At 42.3% G+C, this 26,779-nt stretch overlaps 1 protein-coding gene across 4 annotated transcripts; it reads right to left on the bottom strand.

Annotated features, from left to right (window-relative positions):
• Positions 1–5,624: 5,624 nt before the first annotated feature.
• Positions 5,625–26,357, bottom strand: PATZ1 (POZ/BTB and AT hook containing zinc finger 1). Of its 4 annotated transcripts, XM_058037047.1 has the most exons (6): positions 25,072–26,357; positions 22,681–22,744; positions 19,580–19,651; positions 17,055–17,226; positions 11,286–11,423; positions 5,625–9,510 (listed from the first exon to the last, which is right to left on the bottom strand). In XM_058037047.1, exons 1-6 carry the CDS (start codon positions 26,355–26,357, stop codon positions 9,092–9,094), a joined length of 2,151 nt encoding a protein of 716 aa, XP_057893030.1. In that variant the 3' UTR covers positions 5,625–9,091. The 4 variants fall into 4 exon arrangements, with proteins under 4 accessions (XP_057893030.1, XP_057893026.1, XP_057893027.1 ...); XM_058037043.1 differs by lacking the exon at positions 19,580–19,651; XM_058037045.1 differs by lacking the exon at positions 19,580–19,651 and having other exon boundaries at positions 9,379–9,510; positions 11,286–11,358.
• Between the last annotated feature and the right edge of the window lie 422 nt (positions 26,358–26,779).

Consider the following 26,779-nt stretch of genomic DNA (forward strand, 5'->3'; position numbering starts at 1 on the left):
AAGTCTGCAGAAGCAAAACAACCATATGCGATATTTGAACTGGTTCAGACTGGTTCACACTTTGCTCCACTAACTCCGAGTGCTTTCTCAGATGAGTTTTTGTGTGGGCTGTAATAAAAGGCCAGAGGCCTCGGGAGGGCAGTCTGGGTCCCATTGTTTACTGGGGAGAAGCATTAAGAGATTATCTCTAAATACTCTCGGCAATCAGCGACTTAAGAAATTTCACACACTGACTCCTCTTAATGGCATCATTTTTTGTGTCCTTTTTGGACAAGAACTGCCCAGTGCCTTTCCAGTTTTCTCAGTTTTGAAGTGCTGACAGAGATCTGTGTTCACACTGGCCCACTGCAGCCAAGGTCCCCATGGATCATCCCTCAGCTCCTTCCCTGGCTGCAGCATTCCACCCTCGGTATCTGATCACAGATTGCTTTACCTGCTATCCGGTGGGTGTGCCTCGCAGCAGGACACCACCACACCACAGCAATCGTGTCAGGAATTGGGTACAGCTGTCTAAAGATGTTTCAGTCTCCAGCTGCACTGGTTTTTGTTGGGTTGTTTGTTTGGTTGTTTTTTTGCTGCAGAGGCAGGCTGCTACTGACAAAAGCCAGAGCACACATTTCTAAGGGTGGAGGCAGGGAAGCTATTTTGAAAGATACTGTGATCTACTCAGAGAACACACAAGTCTGAGCCAAGAGCAGAAGCTTTACTCTCAATTTTTGAATGATCTTTGCCTGACCTTAGGCAAGCTTCTGCCTTGATTTCCCATATTAGTATTACTTATGTCACAGAGGCAGAAATGATTATATGTCTGCAAAGCACTTTGGAAGCTTCAGACATCCAATACCTACCTTATGAAATGGTTCTGTAGGGGAAGGAATCCTGGAGATATGCAGGAGATGTTCTCAAGTTCTACATAGGTAGCACTGACTTAGATGAAAGTACAAATAAGCATTAATGCAGGACTTCATTAAAATAGGAGAATGTGTTGTTGGTTGTTTTTTAAGGTATAAATGTACTTTTGTAATTTTCTTACATCTCAAACCACAGTTGTGCCCAGCAGCACCTGGCAAAGCTGAGCAGTCTGATAACCCAATTTGTTCTTGTTAGAAAATGCCTACCTAAAAATAATTGTTTATTATTTGCACATGAGAAATATGAAAAGGTAGCATCAAAACATCTGGAGATTTCAGTCAAAATTAATAAAGATTTCTGTTCTGATATCTGTTCAAATTAACCTCAAGTGAATTGGATGGGATTATTAAATATCCTTCTACCAATCTTTCACTCACTATGGAAGCCAATTTCACAGTGAAAGCCCAAAACTCTGCTGTTTAAACCCCAATAATAATGGAATATTACCACAGTAATAGTTAGACTTCATTGTGAAAAACATGAGATTAAAGTTGCACTTAAATATGCAAAACTCCTACTCTAAATAGCACTACCACTCATGTGACCTCTATCCCAAGCCATCAGAAAGGCTGTAAGGTTATAAACTTGAACACATAAAAAATCCAAACACGTATTTGCTTCCCTCTAGGGCTTTGGGACCAGGACTGGAATTATCAGCATGAGGGCAGAGCAGAGACTCATTTGGTAATGGGTCTGTAATTCAGTGTGAGCAGAGAAGCAGAGACCAAACCTTGCAGTGGAGCTACTGCTGCTTCTTCATAAAGTGCAGCATTCAGGGACATTTACAGTGCAGAGCTCACAACTCTGGATTCTGTTTCTTAGCTGACCTGAAAGCAGATAAAACCACAGGTACTGCAAAAGACTCCACAGGTGTTTGTCTGAAGGCTGTGGGAGGAGTTGTTTATTTTGGGAAGTTGCCCTTTCTTTCCCGTTGAAGAAAGCAAATCTGCGTTTTCTCTGGGTCACACACATGCCACAAGCATGCAGAGATAGCCTTTTTCATGACTGACATAGGCACATGGGCTTTTTTGCATCCATTTGCAAAAGCAAACACACTGTTCCTTTAAGGATGTTTACAGAACAGGCAAACCTCTGTTGTTATTTTGTCTTGAGTTTGCCATTCTTTTAGAAAGTTAAGGCTCCATCTGGTAACACCATGAGGTGGTAAAAAGCCAGGAAGAAACAAAGGTTTAATAAAGTTTCACTTAACACTTGCACTTATTTCTTTAGTGTATATAAGAGTGTGGAGTTAAAACACTCTGCATTTGACTTCAGCACCTGAGGTAGACAGGCCAGAAGCAAAACTCTATTAATATGACCTCAGTTTTATTTCACTGCCATTCAGTGACAACAATACCAAATTTCACAGATATCTGTTACTCCATCCACTTATGCTGAAATGAGAAACCTCACCACACAGTGCCAGAGAAAGGATTGCCTAGTCAAAATAAGGCAATCCTGATACACAGTTTTGCAACCTGCCCACCACACTATGAATTCTCACACAGAGCTGTGGAAATGTGCAAAGGCAGAATTGTCTCTGAAAAGGGGATGATTTTGAGATATGAGAAGTCCAGGCCATCTCTGTGCACTCATGGTCTCTCCATCTCCAGGAAATGAATGCATGCAGCCTGCAGAGTTTAATTCTCTTTTGGTTTATTACTATTTAAAAATCAGGTTTTGTATCCCCTTCTACAGAGGCTTCACCTTCCAACAGAACATACAAAAAATACACACAATAGAAAAAAAAAAGATAGGTAGGTAAGTTGCTTTATACAAACAGGTCCCTAAGAACCCAAAAAGGCTAAAACAGGCTCGGTTTCAATAGAAGCAGGCCCATAAATAGGCAAGAGACTTCATTCAAGTAGGGAAAGAGTCATCCATCCTCACCTAAGATCCTTTCTTGCTCCACTGAAGACAATGGGAGGATTCCCAGCACCTTCAGTAGAAGCAGGATTGGGATTCATCAGAGCCAATGGCAAACTTCTCTGCTCCTTCCCTTCCAAGGCACTGTCTCTTCCATATGGCGTGCAGCCAGGGAAAAATACCAGTTTTCCTGGCTCATCCCACACTCATGTTTCAGTTGTTCACTCTACAAGACATCTAAGAACAGCCTTTTATTTTCTCTCTTACTCTGGTATTTGCACTAATTGCAGCAAACTTTCAGATTACAACAGTACCGAAGAAAAATTCTGAGCCCAAGAGCAAGGCTTGGTTGATTCCTCAAGAGCCAGCAGTCAGTCTGACAACTTTGCAGAGGGCATGTAAAATTAGCCTGGAGAAGGCACCAGTTTGTAGACACAGCAGCCAAAAAGGTATTAGCAAGCATGAGATTGATTTATTATAAAATCACTTACCCAAGGTCACTATGTGACTGCAGGATGCTCAAGAGCATTTATGGCTGCCAGTGGCTGCATGAAGTGACTCCATGGTCCACATGGAACACAGGAGCTGGGAGGGAGTCACTGGAGCATCACTGAGACTCCAATTACCTCCCTCCTTCAGCATATCCTGGCTCAGAGCACTTCCAGGTCTCCAAAATTGCAGTACAAGTATGGAGGCCACCCAGGAAAAGCTTCGTTCACATAAACCCTGAGAGCAGATCAACAGTGCCAGGCAGTCTTTAAATAAATTTAAATATCACACCTTTCAGGAAAAATGTGGCCAAATGTTTGTTTAACTTTGCATTACATCTGAAGTCAGTGAGGCCAAACATTTGTGACAGAGTTCAGCAACACAATTGTGCAGCACAATATGGCACATCAATTAAATATTGGCACGTTCTCACCCAAAGGTTATCATCATCTCATCTCACAGACAGGAACACAGACAGGAAGAGGCTAGAGATGATCATCACAGAGAGTTAATGCTTGGCAAACAGGCCATCAGTGCCTGCCACCACAGAGTGCACAGCTGTGGTTTTTCACTATGTGCCATAACCAATGCAACCATCAGCACAACCCCTGACAGCCAGGGCTGCATCACTGCAGTTATGGCACAGCACTCTTTTACAGTGCTGCTTTCTCTTTTCAGTTCTTAGCCAAATAGCTCCTGTTTGTTTTACAGCCAACAGCCCTTGCAGAGCTGCACACATCCAAGCAGGATGCACAGGATGTGAGGAGGGTGAGGATGAGGATGAAAGCAGCAGGCACAGAGCACTTTGCAGTGCTGGTACCTGTGGCTGCAGCCCAGCAGCACTGCTGCCCCTCCCTCTGGATCCTCTGGAACATGCTGCCCTCTCACAGGGCCAGGGAGCTGCAGCACACTGGGCTGGAAGCCAAATCAGTTCCCAAGGGCTCATTCACAACAGCTGAAGGATCTTGTTTTGAAAAGGATGTTCAGGATTAAAAAACGTGGCTCTTTCAAGAGACACTGGAGCATTCCAGAATTTGTTTTCAAGTTTTCCTTGTGGGTTTATTTTTCCCCCCTCTTTGCTCATTTGTTTTGTCTCTCAGGGTAGAATTGAGAGCTTAAGCTCAGAAATTCACTGTGAGCTTCTGCTCTGTTCAAATAAAATTCAGGTATTGTGCCCAAGAAAAAGGGGAGCAGTACTAAGCTGGCTTAATTTACATTTGGGTATTGACAATGCTGTTAAGGTATAATTATAATGCTGAACAAGCCAGCACGTTGTGTTGTTTGGCACTTGCTCTCAGACTTTATGCCATGGTGACAATTGAAAATATTTTATTATTTTTGTGGGTGGTAAAGAAAAACCTTTCCTGTTTCACTACTTAGAATTTTGGTGGCTGTTTTTTACTTTGTCCATTTTTCTCTCATGAAACCCAAGGAGAACTCTTGCTCTCCATTCATTCTTCCACACTGAAGTCTGGAGTTCCTTTGAAATTTACTTTGGCATCTACTTCCTCAAGCAAGCACCTTAAAAAAAATTAAAGCTGAAAGTGGTACCCCACTCCCGACTCAAGACGTAAGTTTAGATACTGAATTCTAGGAACAAAGATTTAGTGAAAAAACAAGACACTAAAGTTACAACAGAGCCTACAAAATCTAGGTTAGCTTTCATACTAGCAATTCAATTAGTTGAGTTATAGACATTCAGTTACACAGCTCTTCTATTCAAGTCATTCCTTACTGCTGACAGCAGTTGAGGGAGGAACAATAATTTCAGGGAATACATGGGAAATAACAAATATTCCCTAAGTCACTGGCACTCAAACAGGTCTAAAATTGTGACTGGGCATTTACAATTATTCAAAAGATTGGTAGGAAGACCAACTCCACACCATCTTAATAGTTCTAGACTTTAAAAACCAAAAAAAACCATCCCCCCAACATATAATACTTTGCCCTACTATAATTAAGGCACTGGATTGAGAGAAGGAAAAATCTGTGTTCAATTTCTGGTTCTGCTATCAATTTCCCATATCATCATGGGCAAATCACTTAGGATTGAGAGCTCCCATGCACATTGCCATGTGTCAGGTGAGCCACACTGTTTGCACACATTAAAGACATGACAAATGCAAGGTCACCTAATTTAACTGAGTAGAGAATAAATTCACATTAAATTGCTTTACCTTACATTTGTTCTGGATTAACATTTATAAATTCAGGCAACAAAAGCCTGAGAAGTTTGTGCCCTCCCATTTAAGACAACACTTAAGCATGCATGCAAGTGGTTTTTAGTCCTTAATCTTTCACTCATTCTCTTATAAGCATCTATTCCTTTCTTGTCTTTAATATTTATTTGAAGATGTTTTCATCATACCTAATACACAAGGCTTGAGCCTCAGATGAGAGTTATGGGACTCCTATAATACAAACAAATACTCCAAGTCTGATGATTTAAATTTGCATGAACTGAACTTTCATTCTTGACATGTGCACCAACTCAAACATTGGCTTGCAGTCCCTGCAAAGGGGAAGGCAAGGAAGGGAGGGTGGCCCAAATCAGAACTATCATCTACACACCAATTAAAAATCAAATGTCATGGCAACAAGCTGCAGCTCAAGGCATGTTACATACTTCCCTTTGAACTCTGGACTTGTGAGGCTGAGTTCTCTGTTTGGATCTGTCTCGTGTTCTATAAGAAACAGGCATTTCCCAAAGTACAGAATAGAGAGAATTTGCATGTAGATTAAATTACTGTCCAGAATGGAACAGTATGCCCCCAAAGAAGCAAAAAGCACTGAAAACACAGCACAGCTAAAGATCTGCCCAATTTCCTGCTGGCACTGGCCTGCACCAGCCTCCTGTGTTGGTACAAATCTCTCCCATTTACACCAGGATGATCTAGAACTGTCATTTCAGGATTGTTAACCTCCTGTCTAATTGTTTCCCTGTCCACTAGACTGAGAAGTAAGTAGTTTTCATTCAATGTATTCATGACAACTTAGTAAGCATTTTCTTTGACAAGCAGAATACACAGTGTTTTTGAAGGCTTGGTTTTCAGATAAACCAAGCCTTTTGTTTCACCAGGTCAAATTCTGTAGCATTCAAAATTAAATTCTGATAGATACAGCCAAAACTCAGCCCACTTGTAACACTAAAGTCAGGGGAAATAAATGTAGGATGAAAGTGTTCTGTACTCTGGACTTGCTTTTGGAGTTGAATTTTTTGATTAATGCACCTTTGAGTGCATGTAGGAACACTGGGGACACAAACTTCTGTCTCTCAGCATACAGCCTCAGTTCAACAGAAATTTCCCTTGTGGATTAATTATGAGCTATTAGTAAATCAGTGACTGCAGCTGCATTTGCTAATCCCAACAAATTGTTGTGCTGACTGGAAAGCCTCTCTCCTGATTTGCTCAGGAGCTTACAAGGTTGCCTCAGCACTAGATTTGTAAGGTATTTTAAAAAGTTTTGTCACTTGTCTAAGATATTCTGTTTTTACCTGTCTACTAATCTTACCAGTACAAGAGCAATTCCATGAAGCTTTAGTGGTGGGGTTTGTTTGTTTCACTGCTTTTTCCTTTTAAATGAGGCTCATACCTATTGCAGGATTCTGGGAGGAGATGACTGGAGAAGAACATGTCCTTCAGTCTCCCAACACAGATTAATAGCAAAACATCAAGTCCACTGCAACATGCTCTCAATTTAGAAAGTGCTGGTGCTATAAAGAGAAAGCCATGGATTATTCATCCTTGATTTATAATAGTGGAGAGCAAGTACAAAAAGTAGCTTCTTACAAGAGGGAATCTGGGTCTTCTAACTCTGTAGAATTTAGAATGTAATTCCAAAATCCATATACTTACAAAGGCCTCTCTAATTCTAACATAAAACCAAATTTGGAATATCAGTGAAGCATCAGCTGCAGGGTTTGGGTTAGAAGCACCTGGGCAATGCAGGCAGTAGCACAAGAACACTTTGTGCATGTCTGCACACACAAATCTCCTGCAGCAAATGAGAACCTGGTCCAAGAGGGTCTGTCCTGCTCCAGCACTGCACTAATGATGGAGGCAGATATTGTCTCATGGGATGCATGTTTGGGGCAGGACATGGGCTCTCAGAATGGCCTTTTTAGAAACATTCAATACACAAAGCAGTTTACCAAATCACTACTTAAACCTTTGCTCAATAACTCTCTCAACAATTGTGATGTAGAGAAGATTCTTCACAGATATGAAAATAAGGAATAAATTCAGGAAACTGTTCTTTGTGACTTTGAGCATCAACAGCAGAACCATAATTAAAACTCAGAGTATTCCTAACTCCTAACCCTGTGTTAAACAACATTTATACCTGGGTTTGGTACATAAAACCATGACTAGTTACATGGAAGGAAAGGGAGGGTCAAGAAAGGACATTATTTCTGCACAAGTGGTATTTTCAGATTAAATGGAATGTCCAACAGCCTGGAGTGCAGCTTCTTTGCATTTTGTAACCAATTATTTTTCAAAAAGATGCTGTTTGCAATTCTCACCTCATTTGGAAAAGAAAGGAGTAACAGTGGCTTTTGCAAACCTGACTAGAGACAGATCAGGAGAGCACAACTGGCCAAAAAGCCCAGCTCACTGAGAATACAGCACAGTGCAGAGTGGGATTCACATTTCATTACTGGCTCTCATTTGCACACCTTTTGGACAGGTGGCCAAACTGCTCAAAAACCAGACAAAACGAGGGGATGCAAAGTAACATACTAACTTCTTTAATAGAGTCCAATCCAATTAAATCAAAATCACTCTGTGAACCCCTGGGTTTATTCACACTAAACAAGTCAGTGGTACATAGTGTTAACCCGATAGCTGATCGTGTTCATCCCCTAGGTCCCCACATGAAAAATGAGCACCAGTCAACCAGACTGTAATGGTATTTTTCCTTCCTTTTTTTTTTTTCTTTTTTTTTATTTTAATAAAAACTATTTCTTTCATAGACTTAAAACAACCAACTAGCCAAGTTATTAATTATAGTACATCTAAAAAAAAAGAAATCTCATACTAACCCTAATGTGACTGCTGCTTTACGAGTGCTCTGTGTACCGCCTTAGACTGGCTTTTCAGTAGCAATTCACTACAACAGGTCCTAAAATAATAATAATAATAAAGAATTAAAAACCTGACAGCAAGTTTAATGGTCAAAAGTAATAAAAACAACCTGTTCTGTAAGGTGATTTTTCTCAGCAGTTCAGTCCTGCTGCAGCACTCACAGCCTCACAAAGGCAGAAGGGGATCAAATTCTCTCACCTTCTTTAAATGTTTCTGGTTTTAAAAGGACAACTGCATTGTAACCTGCTAGGAACCATGGGGCATTTTACTTAACGTTATATTCAATAATGGGTCTGTTTTTTAAACTTACTGTTTTTCTGGGGGAGTTTAGGGAGGGCAGGGGAATAGAGGGAGAACAAAATCACAGCTCCCTGTAGCTGCAGCTCCCCGGGTGCCTCGGTCACTAGGACTGTCTCATCTCAGACCAGTGCTGGTAACTCTTGATTACTCTCAAAGAACACGAGGAAAACACCACCAGCAGCCTCTAAAGCTCCATTTGTTTTGGGTCATATCTCCTATTCAAGGCCACCATCTTCTGTAATTTATCAGCTAAAGAAGCATTTTCTCCCTCTCCCCAGTGAAGGTTTAAAGGTGGGGTAGGGCATGAGACAAAGAAGGAAGCTAAAATGAATAAAAAATTCTCAGCTATAGAACCAAATTTCATTATTTCCTTTCATTCACAGCATCTTATCATCAGAGCCAGACTGCTGCTTTGCTTTAAGATCCAACTGATCTCATTTCCCCTCTGGCCCCATTGGTTGCTGGTCGACCTCTGGATCCACAAGGGATGATGCAAATGCTGACTGGACGATCTGAAACCCAAAGGACTCCAGAAGAGACATGTTCTGTTGGGGTGAGAAGGGGGATCCCAGAGCAGGACCCAGGTCCCCCAGAGGGCCACCAAGGGCCCTGACGTGCACTTTCTGTATGTGTTTGTTCAGATAAGACTTGGATCTGAAAAAGCTTCCGCATTCGGGGCACGGGTACTTCTTCTCTCCTTCCATCTCCATTTTGTTTTTGCTGACTGCCAGGTCACACGAGAAGGACCCATTGGTGCTCTGCTTCTCAGGAGTCTTGAGGTCACTGGTGTCAGAGAGGTCTCCATATGAATCAGAACTCTCAGTCGGGTCCGAATGTGAACATTTCTGGCCTTCTACGGGAAAAAGAAAAGAGAGAAGTTCTCAGAATCTTGGCTCCCAAAGGAAGATATTTAGCATGCATTAAAATAAATTAGATTGGTTACCACCTGATCACATGAATGCCTGTCACAACAGAGTGATACACACTTAACATCCAATCCCTCACATCCTAGAGCCCTTGAGCACAGGTCCCCTTTCCAAACCACCAGGCTGCTATCAGAGCAACAGCTGGGGTTTCATCAGGGATTTGTCATGGTACTGAATGCAACCATAATGGCTGGTTCATACAACACTTCTTGAATCCCAAGGATGTCTCACAATGTTTACACCTCAGACACTACAAAAGGATGGTCCTAATGATGAGTTTTCAACTGTGTAATTCACTTGCACACTCCTGAAACGCTGTTGATACTTTGGGGGAGAGCCTAGAAACTTCAAGAAGTACAACAGGCTGCAGCAAGATGTGAAGAAACCTGGAAATATTCAGCAAAACAGCAGGGAGCTACTGCAATTTAAGAAGTGCAATTCCATTTAGTCTCAAGAAACTTTTTCACAAGTGCAACACTGTTAGAAGTTAACTTCACAACCTAAAATTGTTCTATCTTTAAATACTGCAGTGTGAAACAGCAGAGAGGTTAGGGACATTATTTAAGTTATTTGGATATATTTCCTGGCAAAGCCCTTGGTATGTTTGGAGTCTTCCCCATTCTCCTCTGGCATTATGCCAGGGAAGTTTGTCCACACTTTTTTGCTCAGTGCATGTGAATGAGCGTGAGAAACCCAGACACTAAAGGAGTCTCTGAATACAAACAGGCTGTATCTACTATTAACTCTGAGAGACCAAAGAACCACTTGGCACAACCCAAAAGACAGATTTGCTCTGGACTCAGCATTACAAACCTAACAGGATATGCATGAAATCAATACACCACTGAGCTGGAATAAATCTCTTGTTAAGTCAGCACACCACCCAAAACTAAAGGGCTTCTGTAGTAACTCTATCAAGACTTCAACAGAAAAATTACACAACTCAAGCTTTCTGCTGGCACAGTGTTTGTTCAACCCAGCCCTCTATGATCTCCTGGGCAAGAAAAAGCCAGAACAACCATGGCTTTGAAGAATTTTCTGATGTTTCACTTTCACCAGGAATACTGACAGCTCAAACCAAGAAGTAAAAAGCTGTTCTACACAGGCAAACACACTGCTTTACTTATTCAGAAGTTAAGCAGTGCTTAACTTGGCTATGCTTACAATAACAACTTTTTCTCCCCCCCCAGTTAAATGAATGTCAAAACAAGAAAGCACTGGTACTATCATCATCCTTCACCTCTCCTCCCCAACAATGCATTTAGAAGTGTAAGTTTAGCTACAGACAGCTGGCTGCATGTACAGTATGGCTCCTAGCAAAACCACAAACGGGCTTTGACTGACGCAAGACTCAAGGGGAGTGGGACTAACAAATTTGCCCTCAGGCAAAATTAAGATGCTGACTGCTCCAAGGAAGAGGGTCAAGATGAACTAACATGGCCTTTTCAATCTCCCAAACTGAAGAAGCTGCCAAAGCTTCACATACTCTCCTGTGCCCATTTCCTTCCCCTAGACTTGTTAAATCAGCTGTGCAATGACAGGTATGATATCCTACATGGTGCTATGGAATTTCCCTGCATCTCCCTAAGCTTCTCTCCAGCATTTCCCTGTCCTTCCTCCCTCCCGTTTCTCGTGCCCAGCCCGACACCCACACCACAAAGCCCTGCCCAGAGCAGCAAGGTGCAGAGCAGGAGTCTCTTGCCTTTGATGCCATAGGTCCTGACGCAGTGGAACGCTGCTCCCCCATTCGGGATGGGCTCCTGGTGCCTGGAGACCTGGGGAAGGGGAACACCGTGGTGGGTTTTAACATGGACCTTTAAGTAGGAGGCAGAGGAGAAACCTAAACAAGATAAAAGGAGATGAGATCCTGCCACCAGCAAAGACACACATCTGCCTTCCCTGTTCCTTTAATCTTTCTCTTGCTCCTGCTCCCTATTTTAAAGCTGCTGTTCCACCAGTTCCCTGTGACATGCTCACGTAGGAGTCCTGTCATCCTCAGGCAGAAATGCAATGCACACTTTTCATCAGACTGAGTTTGCTTTTTGTTAGTCACAAAGAGAGAGCAGCCTCCTTAAAAACAAATTCTGTGTAAGCAAACCTAGCAGGTGACATGAAATTTCTGGAAAAAAGGCAGAAGAGACATCATACAAAAAGGCACCCACGTCTCTTCACCATTTTTCTGCTGGTTTATTTTTTAGTTAAAAATATTTTTGTCATCTGATAATACATTGGAAGATAGTTCCAATTAGTTGATTTTGTGCTCTTAAGGTCTGAAGGAATGCTATCTATTGAGAACCCTTGTTGGTTTAGTGTGCTTTTCCCCTTAAGTTTCTATAGCACTTACAGCAACTTCTAGAAGGCAGAAAGCTGAAACTATTGACTTTTTAAGGTATACACTTTTGCTCAATAGTAGTTTTTAAAAAATATTTCCTGCAGTCAGCTCACCCTGAGTTTAAAAAAATATACTAGAACTCATATTTTGTCTACTGTTAACAAAAAGTACTAAAAATAAATTTCAGTATTTTTATTAGCTCTTGATCTGTAAGCACCAAACACTGAAAATAAAAACATATATATCAAACAATTGATTTCTGAACAAAGCAGGTTTTTACATTTGTGTGTGTGCTTTTTAAAATGTTTCTTCAAGTCTCATGTTGGTTTTTTTTTAATGCAAGGAATTATCTCACATATACTTTGAAAGTTTTTAAATTCAACCTGAATAAGATTTGCAGTCACTACTAGCACATTGGACCATATAGGAGGCAGAGCTTTAAAGACTTCCTACAGAGGTAAAGCTGCCACCACCAAGCAGCTTAATTTTCTGTTATACTTTGAACAGAGTATTATGGCACTTTCTTGTTAGAAATATTTCCACTAACAACTAAGAGCACAACACAAGGTTCACCAGTGCAGACCCAGAGTTGCAGGTTCCCCTTCTGGAGAGAGAAAACCCAAGCCCTAGATTTTTTTAAACCAATATAGCATTTGCAGCACAAGCCCTTGCAAGAGAACTTTCATAACAATATTTTCCTTAAAATATGAGTAGATATTCTACCATAAAGCCATTTTTACAGTGATATAACTGCATTTACATTTGATGATATATAGTAATATATTAGGAATGCTGCAAAGCAAGTACTACACACCTCTCTGGGGTGGATTTTCTGACTGCAGCTGTTAGTTTCAGGTGCTGAATTTAAAAATGAATGTGGCTTCACACTAGATTTCCCTGTGCCTAGCACACAGAATACCCCTCTACCCTGACTTTTATCCAGAGGTTATTAAGAATTATGTATACAGGACCTGCAAAGCAAGAACTCCACAGCAAGCTGCTGAAGGGAAAAGGGGCAGGCTGCTGAGAATGAACCAGAGGTAGATACTGTGCACCCCTGAGCTGAAGATAAAAGTACAGAAAGTAGATCAATCACAACTGATAAAACCAAGAACATGTGACTCTCAAAATACAATGGAGCAGAATCACCAAGGCCAGGTGATGCAGGGAATTCATGTAAGGATATTATCCTCTGAAATAATGCAAGACCTACCCTCAGACACAAAATGCTGCATTGAAAATCTCACTGGGCAGCAAGAGAATATATTCCTACAAATACCAAAAATTCACTGCAGACCTGAAAGAACCAGTCTTTGACTGGCAGAGCAAAGGGCACAGTGTACAGATACAATGGTGACACTTCCACCTGAGAGGTGCTTTCCTTATTTCACACATGTGGCTAATAACCACATGCATGCTGAGATCAACCTCTCATGCAGCAATGCATTAAAATCTCCCTGCCAGCCATTAAAAAAGGACTACATGCAGGTATTCAGTGCTTTTCTACACCAAACTGACACAGGAAAATCTGAACTTGTAATCTCTGCACAGAGGGTTTTTTCTGAACTCTGCAGTTCTATTTGTAGAGTTCATTGTTTTACAGAATGGAAACTGCTGCAAAGTGTGTTAGCTCCCCTTTATGCACTTGGCAGATGAACATGTGAGTCATCAACTTCCATCAAAACCCTAAGAATGCAAACTGCTTCATGGGAAACTGGATAAAGGGAGACTTTTCTGGGGTTGTTTTCATCCTGATTTTCTCCTGAAGCACTTAGGACTGGCCTTTTTATCTCCACCAGACTTTAATTATGAATGCCTGTCCTAGGAAGATGGGGGTTTATAAACCATAATCCTTCACTCTTAAAATCTCTTTCAGAGCTAAGTCAGAGGATAAAGTGGCAGTATTTTTCAGAGCAGGAATGTATTTATTGCTTTACTCATACACATCTCTCCACTTTGCAAAACATTATTTCTTCATACCAGAAGAACCAATATTAAAAACATGTATAGAGAGGAAATTATCTCCTTTATATAAATGGGACCTGTCCCTTGATCTCTTAGATAAGGTCTATAAGGAGATAAACTATAGAAATAATTGCAGGATGATCCTTGTTCAAAAATTGTAATTTGGATTTAGCTGGAACATGAGGAGAATGTTTTTACTTTATTTACTGCATTCTGTCCCCATGAATGTACAAGAACTCAGCGAGAAAAAATAAATCCTCATTTGTGATTGGAATATTTACACTTTTCCTAACTAATTTAATTCTGTGAAACAAACAATGTGTATGTGTTTGAAACACAACCCCAAGTTCTGAGCTGCAGGTGTCATTACTAAGTACCAAAGTCATTAATCTCTGGAATACTTTGAAAAAGCCCAACCAAGCAAATAAAGTTCCTAAGGATGGTAAAAGACTGTGTGAGAACACAACAGGAGCACATCTTCTTTATTTAAACCAATTAAAGAGAATTTGTCTAAAAATGTGAGGCTTGAGGATTCATTTTTTAAGCACATTTTAGACAAATTCTTTAAGAAAAAAAAAACAACAACAACAAAATACCAAACCAAAAAAGAAAAAGAAACAACCCCCAAAATGCCAGGGGAAAAAATCCCAACACAAAACTCCCCAGAACCACTTCACTGTTTCCCTGATTTAACAAGATTTAATTGTTTCCATGATTACTCCAAGCATAAAGACCTCAGGTAAGAAGACAACCTGGAAAAAACAACTCACAGCTGGTAGTTTTTTAAAATTATACCACAACATTGTAAGAGAAATAGGTGTGATAAAGAAATGAGCCACATGACATGGCAAACTACTGGCTACAGCTTTCTGCCAGGTACTGAGTTCCATCCCCATCTCCTAAAGCCATCAAACCTTTAAAACAACACCAGACACCTCATTAAGGTCCACAGCAAAGCCTTCAGTCCAGTGGGATAAACTCAGGGAGTTTGAGGCTGTCATTAACACCAGGAATGTCACCTTTCCATCCACTTTTTTTTTTTTTTTTTAAAGTGGCCAACATCCAAAATTCTCTCCACAAGCAGCTTGAGCTTGCAGAGCATTCTTGCTTGACAATTACTATATCCAGAGGCTGACAATTACTATATCAGAACCAGCTAAGCTTCAATTAAAAAATACAGCAGCACATTAGCCACGGGAAGAATAAACAAAATCTCTCTGCCCAAGCACCCCAGCCATGGCACAGCTGTGACCAGGTTACTGTGTGTGCCTTCTGACTGCACCAGTGCCTATCAAACAGATATTTCTAATCCAGAAATCTTCCATTAGACTTCATCTTGCCAGGCTCTACAGTTTAAAAAAGAATTATTTAAAACAATGAACATTATACTTTGATTCTAGAACACCTGGGATTAAAAATTCTGCTGCCATTGATCATAAACCTATTATCAAAATTTACAGCATAAAACAATGAGTTTACAACACAGCTGTTTGATAAATCCAGTCTGTAACTTACCCTTCCTATGAATTTTAACACTTCCTATGAAATTTAACATTATTCAGTATTCATAATTACATGTTTTAAATCCTGATGCAAACTGAAATTCACAGCAGACAATTGTGACAACTCCCAGAAAAACACAAACTGTAAGAAGAAAGTAGTTGCTTAAAGTTTGCTGTACAACAGGTTCCCTATCCTTCTACAGAAGTAGATATTTTATTTCAATTCCCACTGTACATTTAGACTTGTAAAATGTGAATAAACCACTCAGTCATTTTATTGTTTGAATGCCGGGTCTGTCTTTGTCACTCTGGCTCCATTTCCAAAGAGCTGCAGTGACATCCAGTGGTAGTTAAGTTGAAATTCAAGCTTACAAATCGTGGAAACAAGACAATTCCTCCCAGCCCATCTGGGCTTCTGTCTGGCACTATGTTCAACGGGAGGGGAGCAGGATAGCACCTGGATCTCAAACAATATCTTCCATGTTGTTGCCACAAAAAGAATCAGGATAAGCTTAAACTTCTGTTTTTCAGAAGCCAGGCCTTCTGAAAAGGAGGGCAAGCTCCATTTCACACCATCTACCTGGAGCTTCAAAACCTGAAGATTTTCAACCCAGATGCCTGTTCCATTCACACTGATAACATCACTTTCAGGATTTACAGACTGTTCAACTAGGAAACACCTCCCTTGCAATTTAATGTTGATTACTCATCAACTCCACAAGCTCCCTGTACAGTCTGCACATTAAACACAGAAGAACTTTATTTTCTCAAAAGATTTCACCTCTCTTTAACTAGAAAAAAGAACACATGTCAAGAAAAAGACTCATCAGAAAAAACAAATCCCAAAACACAGCAGCAATCTCTTCTAACACCTACTAGCTATGTATACCTGTGTGAGCCAAAAAGGCATTTTGAACTTGTCAATCAACCCCTTAAAAAAAAAACACCAGTAAGTCAAAAATAATTTTTCCAGCTTGCCTTACATCCCACAAAGCTTAAATTTCCAACTCTCTCCAACTGAAGAGTACCAAAAAAGATGGAAAAGCTTCATAAGCTTAGTCATATGGTTTAGTTTTACATAGTGCTGCATGGAGTAGAGTTGGACTTGGTGATCTTTATGGGTCCCTTCCAACAGTGAAAAATTGTATTTGTACAAATAAAGGTAAATCACATTCCTAGTGCTCTTTACAAAGCATGTTTTAGAAATGTACATTAGTACAAAGCAATTAAGAGGGAGAGCAGCTTGACTCTGTTGCACCAGGAGGTTAAGTAACACAATGTAGATTTATGTTCAATGTATGATTTTCAACTTGATGTGTATTTTAAAGATACAAAAACATTCTTCCAAACTGACTGCAAGGGCTCAAGTCTGATTAGGTACAGAAAAAAAAAAAAAAGAAGATGTGTGTTGAACAGCAGCAATGCAAGTAAGCATGGTTATTGTAGAGGGATGTGGCTATTTAGCAAATAAAATTTGCTTCAGATTTTTTTGGGAGCAATGTGAAAAGCCAGACCTGTGCTCCATCAGTTTCAGGGTTAAGGATTCAGCAGGAAAAGCAGAGTATGGACACAAACAGGGTACAACCTCCTCCTGCTGCAGAGAGTCACGCGGCCTTACAGCTCCCCTCGGGTGCTGCCCATCCCAGTGCAATTAAACCAGTTTCTTCATTACCTCGGTTACAGATAGTGCAGAAGTTGCTTGGTCCTTCACTATGCTTCTTCAAGTGATCTGCCATGTATGCTGCTCTCAGGTACTTCCCACACACCTGGCACGGGACCTTGTCCTCGTGGCACGCCAGGTGTGAGCGCAGCCGGTCCCGCGTGGCAAAGGAAGCATTGCAGGTCTGCAGGTGTAACACAACCACGTGAGTCATCAGCTCTGCTGGCAGCACTGATATTGCTGAATATATTTAGCATTCTTTAGAGTAAATACCTTAGGTACTGTGCATGATGATGCATATAATGCATTTTCCCCCAGATAAAAAATTCAGAACACCAACACATTGCACAAGTTGTAATGTTACCACTCGAAAGAATTAAAGCAGCAAGAAAACAGCTCTGACACACTACAGACAGTAAAACTTACTCCAAGATAGACTTGTAATGTTTTAGCTCCTTTCTGAGGATAAAGATATTAAAATTTTAAGTAATATTTAACAAAAGAAATAGCAGAAACCACTTTGCTGTGTTTACAATAAGTTCTGCCATTTTACTGAGCCATTACAATCACTTTAAACCACTCAAATGTCCTCTCTGTCATTTTCCTCAATTCTACTCTTTGATGACATAAATCTAACTTCAGTACACAGAATTCTTTTGGAATGTGAAGACATACAAACAAAGGATCACAGAATTATCTGGGATGACAACATGACAAGAGACAGTGGAAGAGTCACTCTGGTATCCACAGCAGCAGTGCAGACAAACCGTAGCAGTGAAGCCTCAAAACTGAGCAGATATCAAAATAACTGCATGACATTGTAATTTGTTTTAACTTACCCCTGGTCAAGGTATCATATTCCAATACTGCCACAAAACAAGCTTGATTTGGCATAAGGTAATATTGATTCTATCTGCCCACTTTCCAGCTGAAATCTGCACGGTAAGTGAAGCTCCCTCCCGTTTTTCTAACCCCAGCAATGGGCAGGCAGGCAGGCTGTGCCCACAGCCTGCTCCAGTGGCCTGCCAGGTCTGAAAGGCTTGCTCTGTCTCTAAGGTGTGAAGGGAAATAAGTCACCAGCAATATGCTGCACAAGGGATTAGGGTTATAGTCTAAACCATTTCACAAGTGCAAGAGGAGAAACAAAAGCAAACACACATCAGAACAACCAGACCAAGCCAGAGCAGTGACATTCAAGAGTGTACAGTGTTTTGTTTACACCAACTTCATATAAAATATCACAGTTTTAAGAGATATAACCAGAAACCCCCCAAAAATAATATGAGGCTGCTCACTGTCTTGGGAACTGGGTATAAACTGTATTTTTAAATACCAGTGTGTAATTAAACCACTGTTTCAATAGAGATAAGACTTGTTAAAGTAACAATCTTAGTAAAATTCCAAAATTATAATTCAAGTAAGTGGAACTGATAATACAGAAGAGAACAATGTAATTACATAGAATTCAGTTAATCAAGAGCTTAATCCAAAAACCACTGAAGGCAGCTGAAAAGCACCTATCAATCTCACCAGGCTTTACACTCACTCGATCCTGTGAGATGCTGAAGTGTGGAAAACTCCCATGGAGCTGAGGCTGCTCTGCACCAAGTACAAGACTTAACACCCCAGAGGATCAGGACTTAATGAAATTGAAAGGGCAACAGTAAAATTATCTGGATTTCTGCAACATGCACAGTTTAACTATGCCCACCAGACAAAGATGTATAAATTACAAGTATTGAGGTTTAAGAAGCAAATTCTTAAACATGAAAGATTTCTCTTCATTTGTGATCTCAGTACACAGCACTGAGCAAAACAGGTGCAGCTTTCACTTACTAAAGTGTTCTTAGAGGTAAGCACTCTCTTAAGGCAGGATTGCAGCACTGATGCCAATCAATCTGCTGGCTATCAGCTGAAGATATATCACCAGAGTATCAACAATGACAGCCAAGAGATCCATCATCAATAACTCTAAATGGAGCCACAGGCAGGTCCATACCTGAGCATTGGGAGTGCTTTAGCCAATGAGAAGCAGACCAGAGACAAATCACATAAATACAGCGATGCCAAAGTAAAACCAAATCTATCCCACAGTGAACTTAACAAGTTGAAAGCTTAGGCAAAAGCAATATAAAAATTTATGTGTTTGATTTCTCACTGTTGCTGCTGAGTTGTGTAAAGCTCACCTTTGGATAAGCTATATAATAAATATATCTGCAACAAAGCTTAAAAACAATAATTAAGTCCAGTGGAAAAAGCAAGAACCAGTTTAGCTGAATCATAACAATGGGAGACAGGACTAGGGTTAAAGAAAATCCCAAAGTTAATATTCAAATAGTTAATATTTATAAAAGGTATAGAGAAAAAAAAAGTTTTATTTTATGAAAGATGTGAAGTGCTAAATGAGTGCTAAGTATTTGTCATTAATTGTTAATCATAGAAGAAAACTCTCCAGTGCTTTCCTATCAAACATTGCACAGGTATATAAATAGATCAAAAAGAATATATAAAGTTTAAAAACATTGTTTAAGAAATACCTCTTGAAGTTTCAACTTTTCTATGGATGTGGATGTCTCTGAGCTTATTCCATGGTGGCTGCCATTTTCCTGCTAATAGGCAGGAAGTAAGAGAAATTAGGACAGGAAGAAACTCATTCTGCATTGAAATCAATGGGATACGCACTGGACTTGGGATGCCAATTAAGTTGTGCTTTACTTTAACCAGCATTTTTAATTTTATTTAATTTGCCTGATGAACAACCTGTCTTGTCTCTGAGAGGAGCAAACTTGTGTTTTCTCCCCTTGTTCTTTCACGTGCCCAGATTTTCAGATCACTGCTCCCAGACTGCAGCCTGACTTTCACACATTGACAGCTTCACCCCATCCCATGGGAGCAGAAACTGAGCTGCCCCATTCTGGCCACAAACCAGACTCACTCCTTCTCCTGCAGCCAGAACTCAACTGCCAGACTGGGGAAAAAAGTATAAATTCACCAGTGCAACAATCCAGGGGAAAAGATCCAGAGTGCCATTTGCCTGGACACCAAAGCAGCTTCCTGGATCTGATTTCTCAGCTGCTTTGGCTCTGTGGAGATGTTCCCTAATCTGAGTCTACACTAACAGCAATGGCAAAGCTGGAGTAAGGCTTTGGCATCAGGTGTAGAGGTGCTGCAAGTTAGGATACTTGTGAGAGATCTGTGAAGCACAGCTGTTATTTCAGGGGATGAGTGCAGGATTACAAACTGAGCACTGAAAACTATTGCTGTTGATGTTCAGCTTAAAATTGTCCTGTTTCTCATACTTTCATTCATTCTGAAGTTGGGTTGACACCTTCCCACTTTTTGGTACTCCAAAGTGTGCTGTGATGCCACACCAACAAAACATTATCACCAGTTTGCAAAGATACCTTAGAGCTCAGGTAAATGGCCAGTTTGTTTAAATCATAACAGAGCACAAATTTCAAAAATGCCATTACAATAGAGGATTCTGGAGTGCTCTGCTGTTTATGGAGTAATTCTCTTTTCCAGTAAACATAAACAAAGCATGACAATAACAGGAATTTTCAACAGGAACTAAACAGACTCAAAAAGGATCCTCAAGGCTGTTCAGGCTGCTCTCAGGGGGAGGTAATTTGCCAAACTAAATCAATGGAAAAAGAGAATGGAAAATGGGCAAACAACATGCCAATATTAAGCTATTTTCCTTCTTGGTGGCCAGATCCTATGTTAGATACATATAAAGGAACAGATGCATAACTGATTATGAGATAATCACAGGGAGAACATCATCAATTTATTCATCAGTTTTCATATTTGGAACAAGTTCTCAGTGACTGCATCCCCTCTGTGGTTTCTACAATGTACAGCAGATCTGTGGATATTCAAGAAGACTTTCTAAATCTGATAGGATATTGCAAAGCATTTTCTCCATAGATACAACAGGTCATTAAATTTTCTGCACCTTAAGATTCACGAAAATTGCAGGGCTAAGCAATCAAAAATCAAGAACAACCCAAGCCTGAAGGACAATCTCAACTCTGTCTTGATGATTGTAACCTATAGCCTGTACCTTTAGCTGAAATGAGCAGTGCAGACAGTATTATGGCACTTTAGATAACACACAGTAAGAAAGTGCTCTTGGAAACTGCTATCACAAAATACATGTGTGCAAGGAAATGGAGTTGAGCTTGGCTGTGCCATCTTAGCTTCCATGTTTCTTCACTTCTGAGCTCTTAGTGTATCCTCTGATTCACACAGTTTGTATTTAATATTCTTAAATCAAGGTTAAACTATAAAAGAATTATCAGTCATCAGCTAGCAAAGGACAATTCTCAGCTATCTGTGCTATCTGTGAAAGTGTTCAGCCAGTAATCTTGGTATCAGCTGAGTGTCTGTTCCTGTTGGGATGTAAACATTCATCATCAGTTCACTGTCCCCACACTCTGAATTCTTTTTAGGAGTGGAATTTTCTGGTTTGTATAAATCTGTAACCATAAATCATCTCAAGACACTTGAGCCAATGTAAGGCTTTATGCAGTTAAATCAATGTGACAGCTCTATGGCCTTTCAAATGAGCTGGGCTTTCACAGATCATATGGATGTCAACAGAAACCTTTAGATGGCTCCAGCTGTCTGGAAAACTTCTCAGGATTCTTAAAATTTCAACATGTTTCAAAACTCTCACAATTTGAAGGAAATACAGGCGTGTAAAAACGTGCAACAATGCAGATCAGGAGGCAGCAATCATGTAGGATTGTCTAGCTTCATAAAACAGGGTTAAATATTTTAGAAGAAAAAAATCCACTAACCTTCACTGTCCTCAAAAGAAAAAAAAAAAAAAAAAAAAAGAATAGAGTCTTGCTTCAGCTTCTTTAGACAAATATTAAATATTTCTTCAGAAGCCAAGCATGGAGATTGTTAGCCCAACAACTGTTTTAAAAGTTTGCCCAACATCTCTCTGATGGCAATGTGTGATGGTGGAAGCTGATTCTCAACTTTGTGTTAATTGATACTTCCAGGCACCTTTTAAATCTTTCTATAAATGGATTACAAAGTATCTTCCTTCATTTGATCTTTCCAACCTTATTAACTATAAAAAACCATATACAACATTATGACATTGTACAACAAAGGATATTGTGATGTCATTATTCATATTCTCCCTGAGACAGAAAAAGCTTCCAATTTTGCTCAGTGCAATGTTCTGAAGGCTATGCAATTTTACAAAATAGTATCTTGACAAGTTATGATAATTACAATTTACTAATTTTTTTTGAAGTTATTCTAAAAAAATGAAGTCAGCATTGGAGCCTCCTGATGGCAACAACTGCAATTAAAAAAAAGGGAGGGAATCATCAGTGACAGGGACTGCAAGCCCAGTGGCTGGGTGAGAGATCCAGGGTGAGACTGGGACAGCACAGCAGGGAAGAACAGTGGTGGAAGGGGGAGAGGCAGGAGCACCAAAGGTGTAGATGAGGTGAGAGGGGAAGGGAGGGATGTAAAGCAGATGTCACTGTGGAACACTGTTCTTTACACACATTTGTCCCAAATCACATATACATGGTATTTCAAAATTGTCTGCACACATAAATGCAATGCCAAAGATTACCCAAACATCAATCTTAACCCCTGTGGTTCCTACCTGACACTTGTGAGGTCTCTCTGAGGTATGCACCTGTTTGATGTGTCCATTCAAGTGGTCTGGCCTTAAAGGAAAACACAGATAAGCACACTTAAAACAAATACTTAAGTTACAATTTTAACACCAAAGAAAAGAAGAAAAAAAAAGAAAAAATTATCCCAGTGCTGTATCTATTATGACAATTCTAGTGATATTTAACTTTCCAAGAACCAGATTGTCAACAACTGGGACTCTACCATGTTATGTACCCTCTGCAACTTGCTAAAAAGCAGCATTTTCTCAGGAAGAAATCATGACTGAATGATCAGAGGAAACGGGAAATACAAGTTATGATTTGCAAGCCTGCATGTTCCCATCCAAAATCCTATTTTAGACCTTAACAATCAGGGCACTTTGATTTACAGCGCTGAATATTTGAAAATCACACCCTTTTGGTTTATGTCCTAAACACAGACGTAAAAAGCCAACTTTAAGCACCTCTTGCAAAAAGACTATCTAAACTCTGTTGCTGTGATACATTTTCCACCTGCAAGATGAAAAAATACTCCTAACTTACAACTTGGTAGGGAGACTGCATTAATACAAATAAAGTGCTCTGAACGTTCCACCTAGAAGGTGCGATGGAAGAGCAAATCATTACTGAAGAAAGAGAATTCTTCACAACCAGCAAAGCCTACTTGGAAGAAGAAAGGACTGAAGAGCTGCAGATTGTCCTGGTGGGAGTTTCTCCTAGTGGGAAGAAAGCTTTTCATTGTATGAGACCAAAACTGCTTGGAAACAAGTTCTCCACGCTCTCCTCCCCCAACTTGCCGGCCGCACCAATGAGAGGGCGCGGGATGGAATTCACGCCCTGCAGACACGAACAGGCCGGACTGTGCAGCGGGGCTGGGGCGGTGCGACCGGACAGACGGGTTGGGGTCCCTGGGTACCTCCAGCCCAGCAACCTCAGCGCTGCGCTGCTGAACGCAGGAAAGGACACTAAAATTACACAGCACACTTCCAACTTCCTCTGGCTGCTCTCAGGAGTGAATACTGAAACTTAAAGAGTCTCTAGTTTTCATTCATACTTCGGTTTTACAGATACGCGAACGGGTTTGTTGTTAACTTTGGTAACAGCATTCCCGCCTGTTCACATGAACTTGCTGAGGAAAACAAGAACTCAACGTGGATGTCTCACTTCCCCTTAATGACAAAAACCTTTCATACAGCAACAGCAGAAATCTTTAAGTGTCAATGAAAACAATGAAACTTGGCACACGATCCCAGGTAGCGCTATAGTAAGAAAAGTACTTTCACTTCTAGCCACAGATGAGATTTTCATTTTGTGACCTTCCATCACTCAATCCGCAGTCCTTATGAAGATGCATCCCTAATTACTGCCGATTTAAAAAGGGAGAGCGGGGGGGCTACATTTTCATAAATTATTTCAATAACAGAAAGTCCCTCTATCAAAAAGAGAGCTGGGGCAAAATTCCACAATTTACACAGTCTGGTGGCCTTTTGAGTTGTTTTCAGATCTCCAGTCCTCGCCTCACGTGAGAGCAAATCAAGTGCCGTGGAAAACCGACTGCTGGTACAGAAATAGCAGAGTACATCCCCCTCCCCCCACTACTTCTACACTCAAAGCGAGCGGCAAACTTCCAAAAAAGTTCCAAATTCATTAACTCAAGACTATAAGATACCACTATCACAACTACGTGTACCAAACTACTTATTACATTAGCTCCCACAAACAGCGACAACAAAAAATCAGCAACATTAAATGCACAGATCTTACGTATGTTGCAGGGCAGAAACAGGATCCCCTTCAGAAGGATGTAAACCCAAAGGACACAAAGATCATGTATTAAAAGATACTTGATGCTGCAGCCTTTGAAATCTCACCTCTTCCTTCACATTTGGGTGATAAAAAACATTACGAACTAAGAGAAATGAAGGGAAGTTAAGAAAAAGAAAATTTAAAATGGACACGAGAAAAATATTAATCTTGAGATGTATTATTTTGCACTTCAACAGCAGCTTCAAGCTACCTACACATCAGCGATCTCAAGGCACTTCTGTGAGGCAGGTAATTATTTCTATACCCATTTCACAGAAGAGTCATTTGAGGCAGAGCCTGACTGACTTGCCCAAGGACACGCACACACCAGCTCTGGGACAAAGCTGGGAACGTTAGCCAGAAGCCACTGACTCCCAGTTCAATGGCTTCGTTACTTTTAAACCCTTCCCAGAGACTGCAGAACAGCATCTCAGAGGAAATGATGGAAGTCTCATTCCTTTAAACATTCTAAACTGGAACAGTCAAACTATCCTAAGCACATTTCCAAGGGACAGGAAAGTCAGCTCCCTAGGTCTGTGTGTGTGTCAATGTCCATACAAGCACTCTCTTACCTGGAAAAGCCTTTTCCACAGCTCTGGCAGATGTAGGGCTTTCCCACAGAGCCATCGTGCGATCGAACATGATAGGACATCCTGTCTTTCCGCTTGAACCTCAAGCCACACACCGGACAAGAGTAAGGCTTTTCGCCAGAGTGTGACAGCTTGTGCCGGTTCAGGTGGTACACGTCCCGAAAAATCTTGCCACAGATCTCACAGGCCACCTGTTTCCTCGTCCTGCTTCTTTTTCGAGGCGCGTCGGGGTCGTCCTGACCAGGAACACCATTTTCACCCAGCCGTGGGGGTGGGATGTCTATGTAGCCCAGCTGTAAGCTCGTCACCCCGTGTTGAGCCTCGTGCTGCCGAAGACGATTGGCATCCGTGAACACCTTCCCACAGAGACCACAAGGCAGGATCCCAGCCTCCCGCAGGCCCCCTGGGCTACCGAACATCATGGAGTCCAAGAGATTGGCTTTACGGGGACGCCCTCTGCCCCTCTTGGTGCTTAAAGTGGGGGCACTAGCAGCAACATTCTGGAAGGGTGAGGCCAGCAGCGGCGGGGACAGAGGTCCTGCCACCATGGGCAGGCGGTCCACACCCTGCAGGACAGGGAGGGAGGACTGCGCAGCGCTGAGCGCAGCCCGCGTGGCCTCGTCTTCAGGCATGCCAGCGATGCCATTGCCATTGGGCGCCAAAGCGGCACCGTTGGTCATGTCAAGAGGGAAGCCGAGGTCGGCAGCCCCCGGACGGAAGAGCATGATGTCAGGGCGTGCGGGGGGCACGAGGAGCTGCACGTTGGACTGCTTGATGACCTCCTGGCAGATGTCGATCACGGAGCGCATCAGCAGGAACTTGGCGGCCGTCATGAGCTCCGGGAAGCTCTCCAGCCGCACCACGATGCGCGACGTGTAGGCGAAGTCCAGGATGTCTCCGAACACCTTGGAGCTGATGGTGTGCATCTCCAGCTCCCGCCCGCCCCCGGGGGCGCCGCCGGTCGCCGCCGCAGCCCCGCCGGCCGCCGCCTCCGCCGCGCTCCCCTCCGCGCCGCCGCCGCCGCCACCTGCCCCGTCGCCGAGCTGCGCGCTGAACACCGACTCGAAGTACTCGCTGCAAGCGGCCAGCACGGCGCGGTGCGCCGGGAAGCTCTCGTCGCCCACGCGTAGGAGCACGTCGCAGAAGCGGCCGCCGTTCTTGCGCTGCTGGTTGAGGCTGTGCAGCACGTCGGCGCTGTGCCGGCTCACCTGGTAGGTGTAGCAGCCCGCCGAGGGGCCGCAGGCGGCGGCCTCGCTCACCCGCTCCATGGGGGCTGCGCCGCCCCGCCGGCGCCCGCAGGGGGCGCGCGCGCTCTCGGGCCGCCCGGCGGCGCGCGCCGCCTCCTCCTGCTCGTTCCCCGCCCCTGCCCGGGCCGGCGGCGCGCGCGCGGCGCTCCCTGCACAGCGCGAGGGGCTCGCGCGGCGCGGGGGGGGCGAGACAAAAGGCTCGGGCGGCCGAGGCGCGCGCGCGGCCGCGCGAGCCCCGCCCGGGCCCGGCCGCCACGAGGCGCTGCGGCCGCGGAGCCGCCGCGGGAAGGGGCGTGCGCGGCGCGGCGGCTGCAGCCGGGAGGGACGGGGGTCCGGCGGCGGCTCCGGGCTGCCGGCTCCGTCCGTCCCTGTGTGTTTGGAGCGGAGGAAAGATGGCAGCGGCTGCACTTCCTCTTGCACTTTCACCCCTGGGGGGAGGAGAA

The sequence above is a fragment of the Melospiza georgiana genome, chromosome 18, assembly GCF_028018845.1.
Source record: "Melospiza georgiana isolate bMelGeo1 chromosome 18, bMelGeo1.pri, whole genome shotgun sequence".
In the NCBI taxonomy this organism is placed as follows: Eukaryota; Metazoa; Chordata; class Aves; order Passeriformes; family Passerellidae; genus Melospiza; species Melospiza georgiana.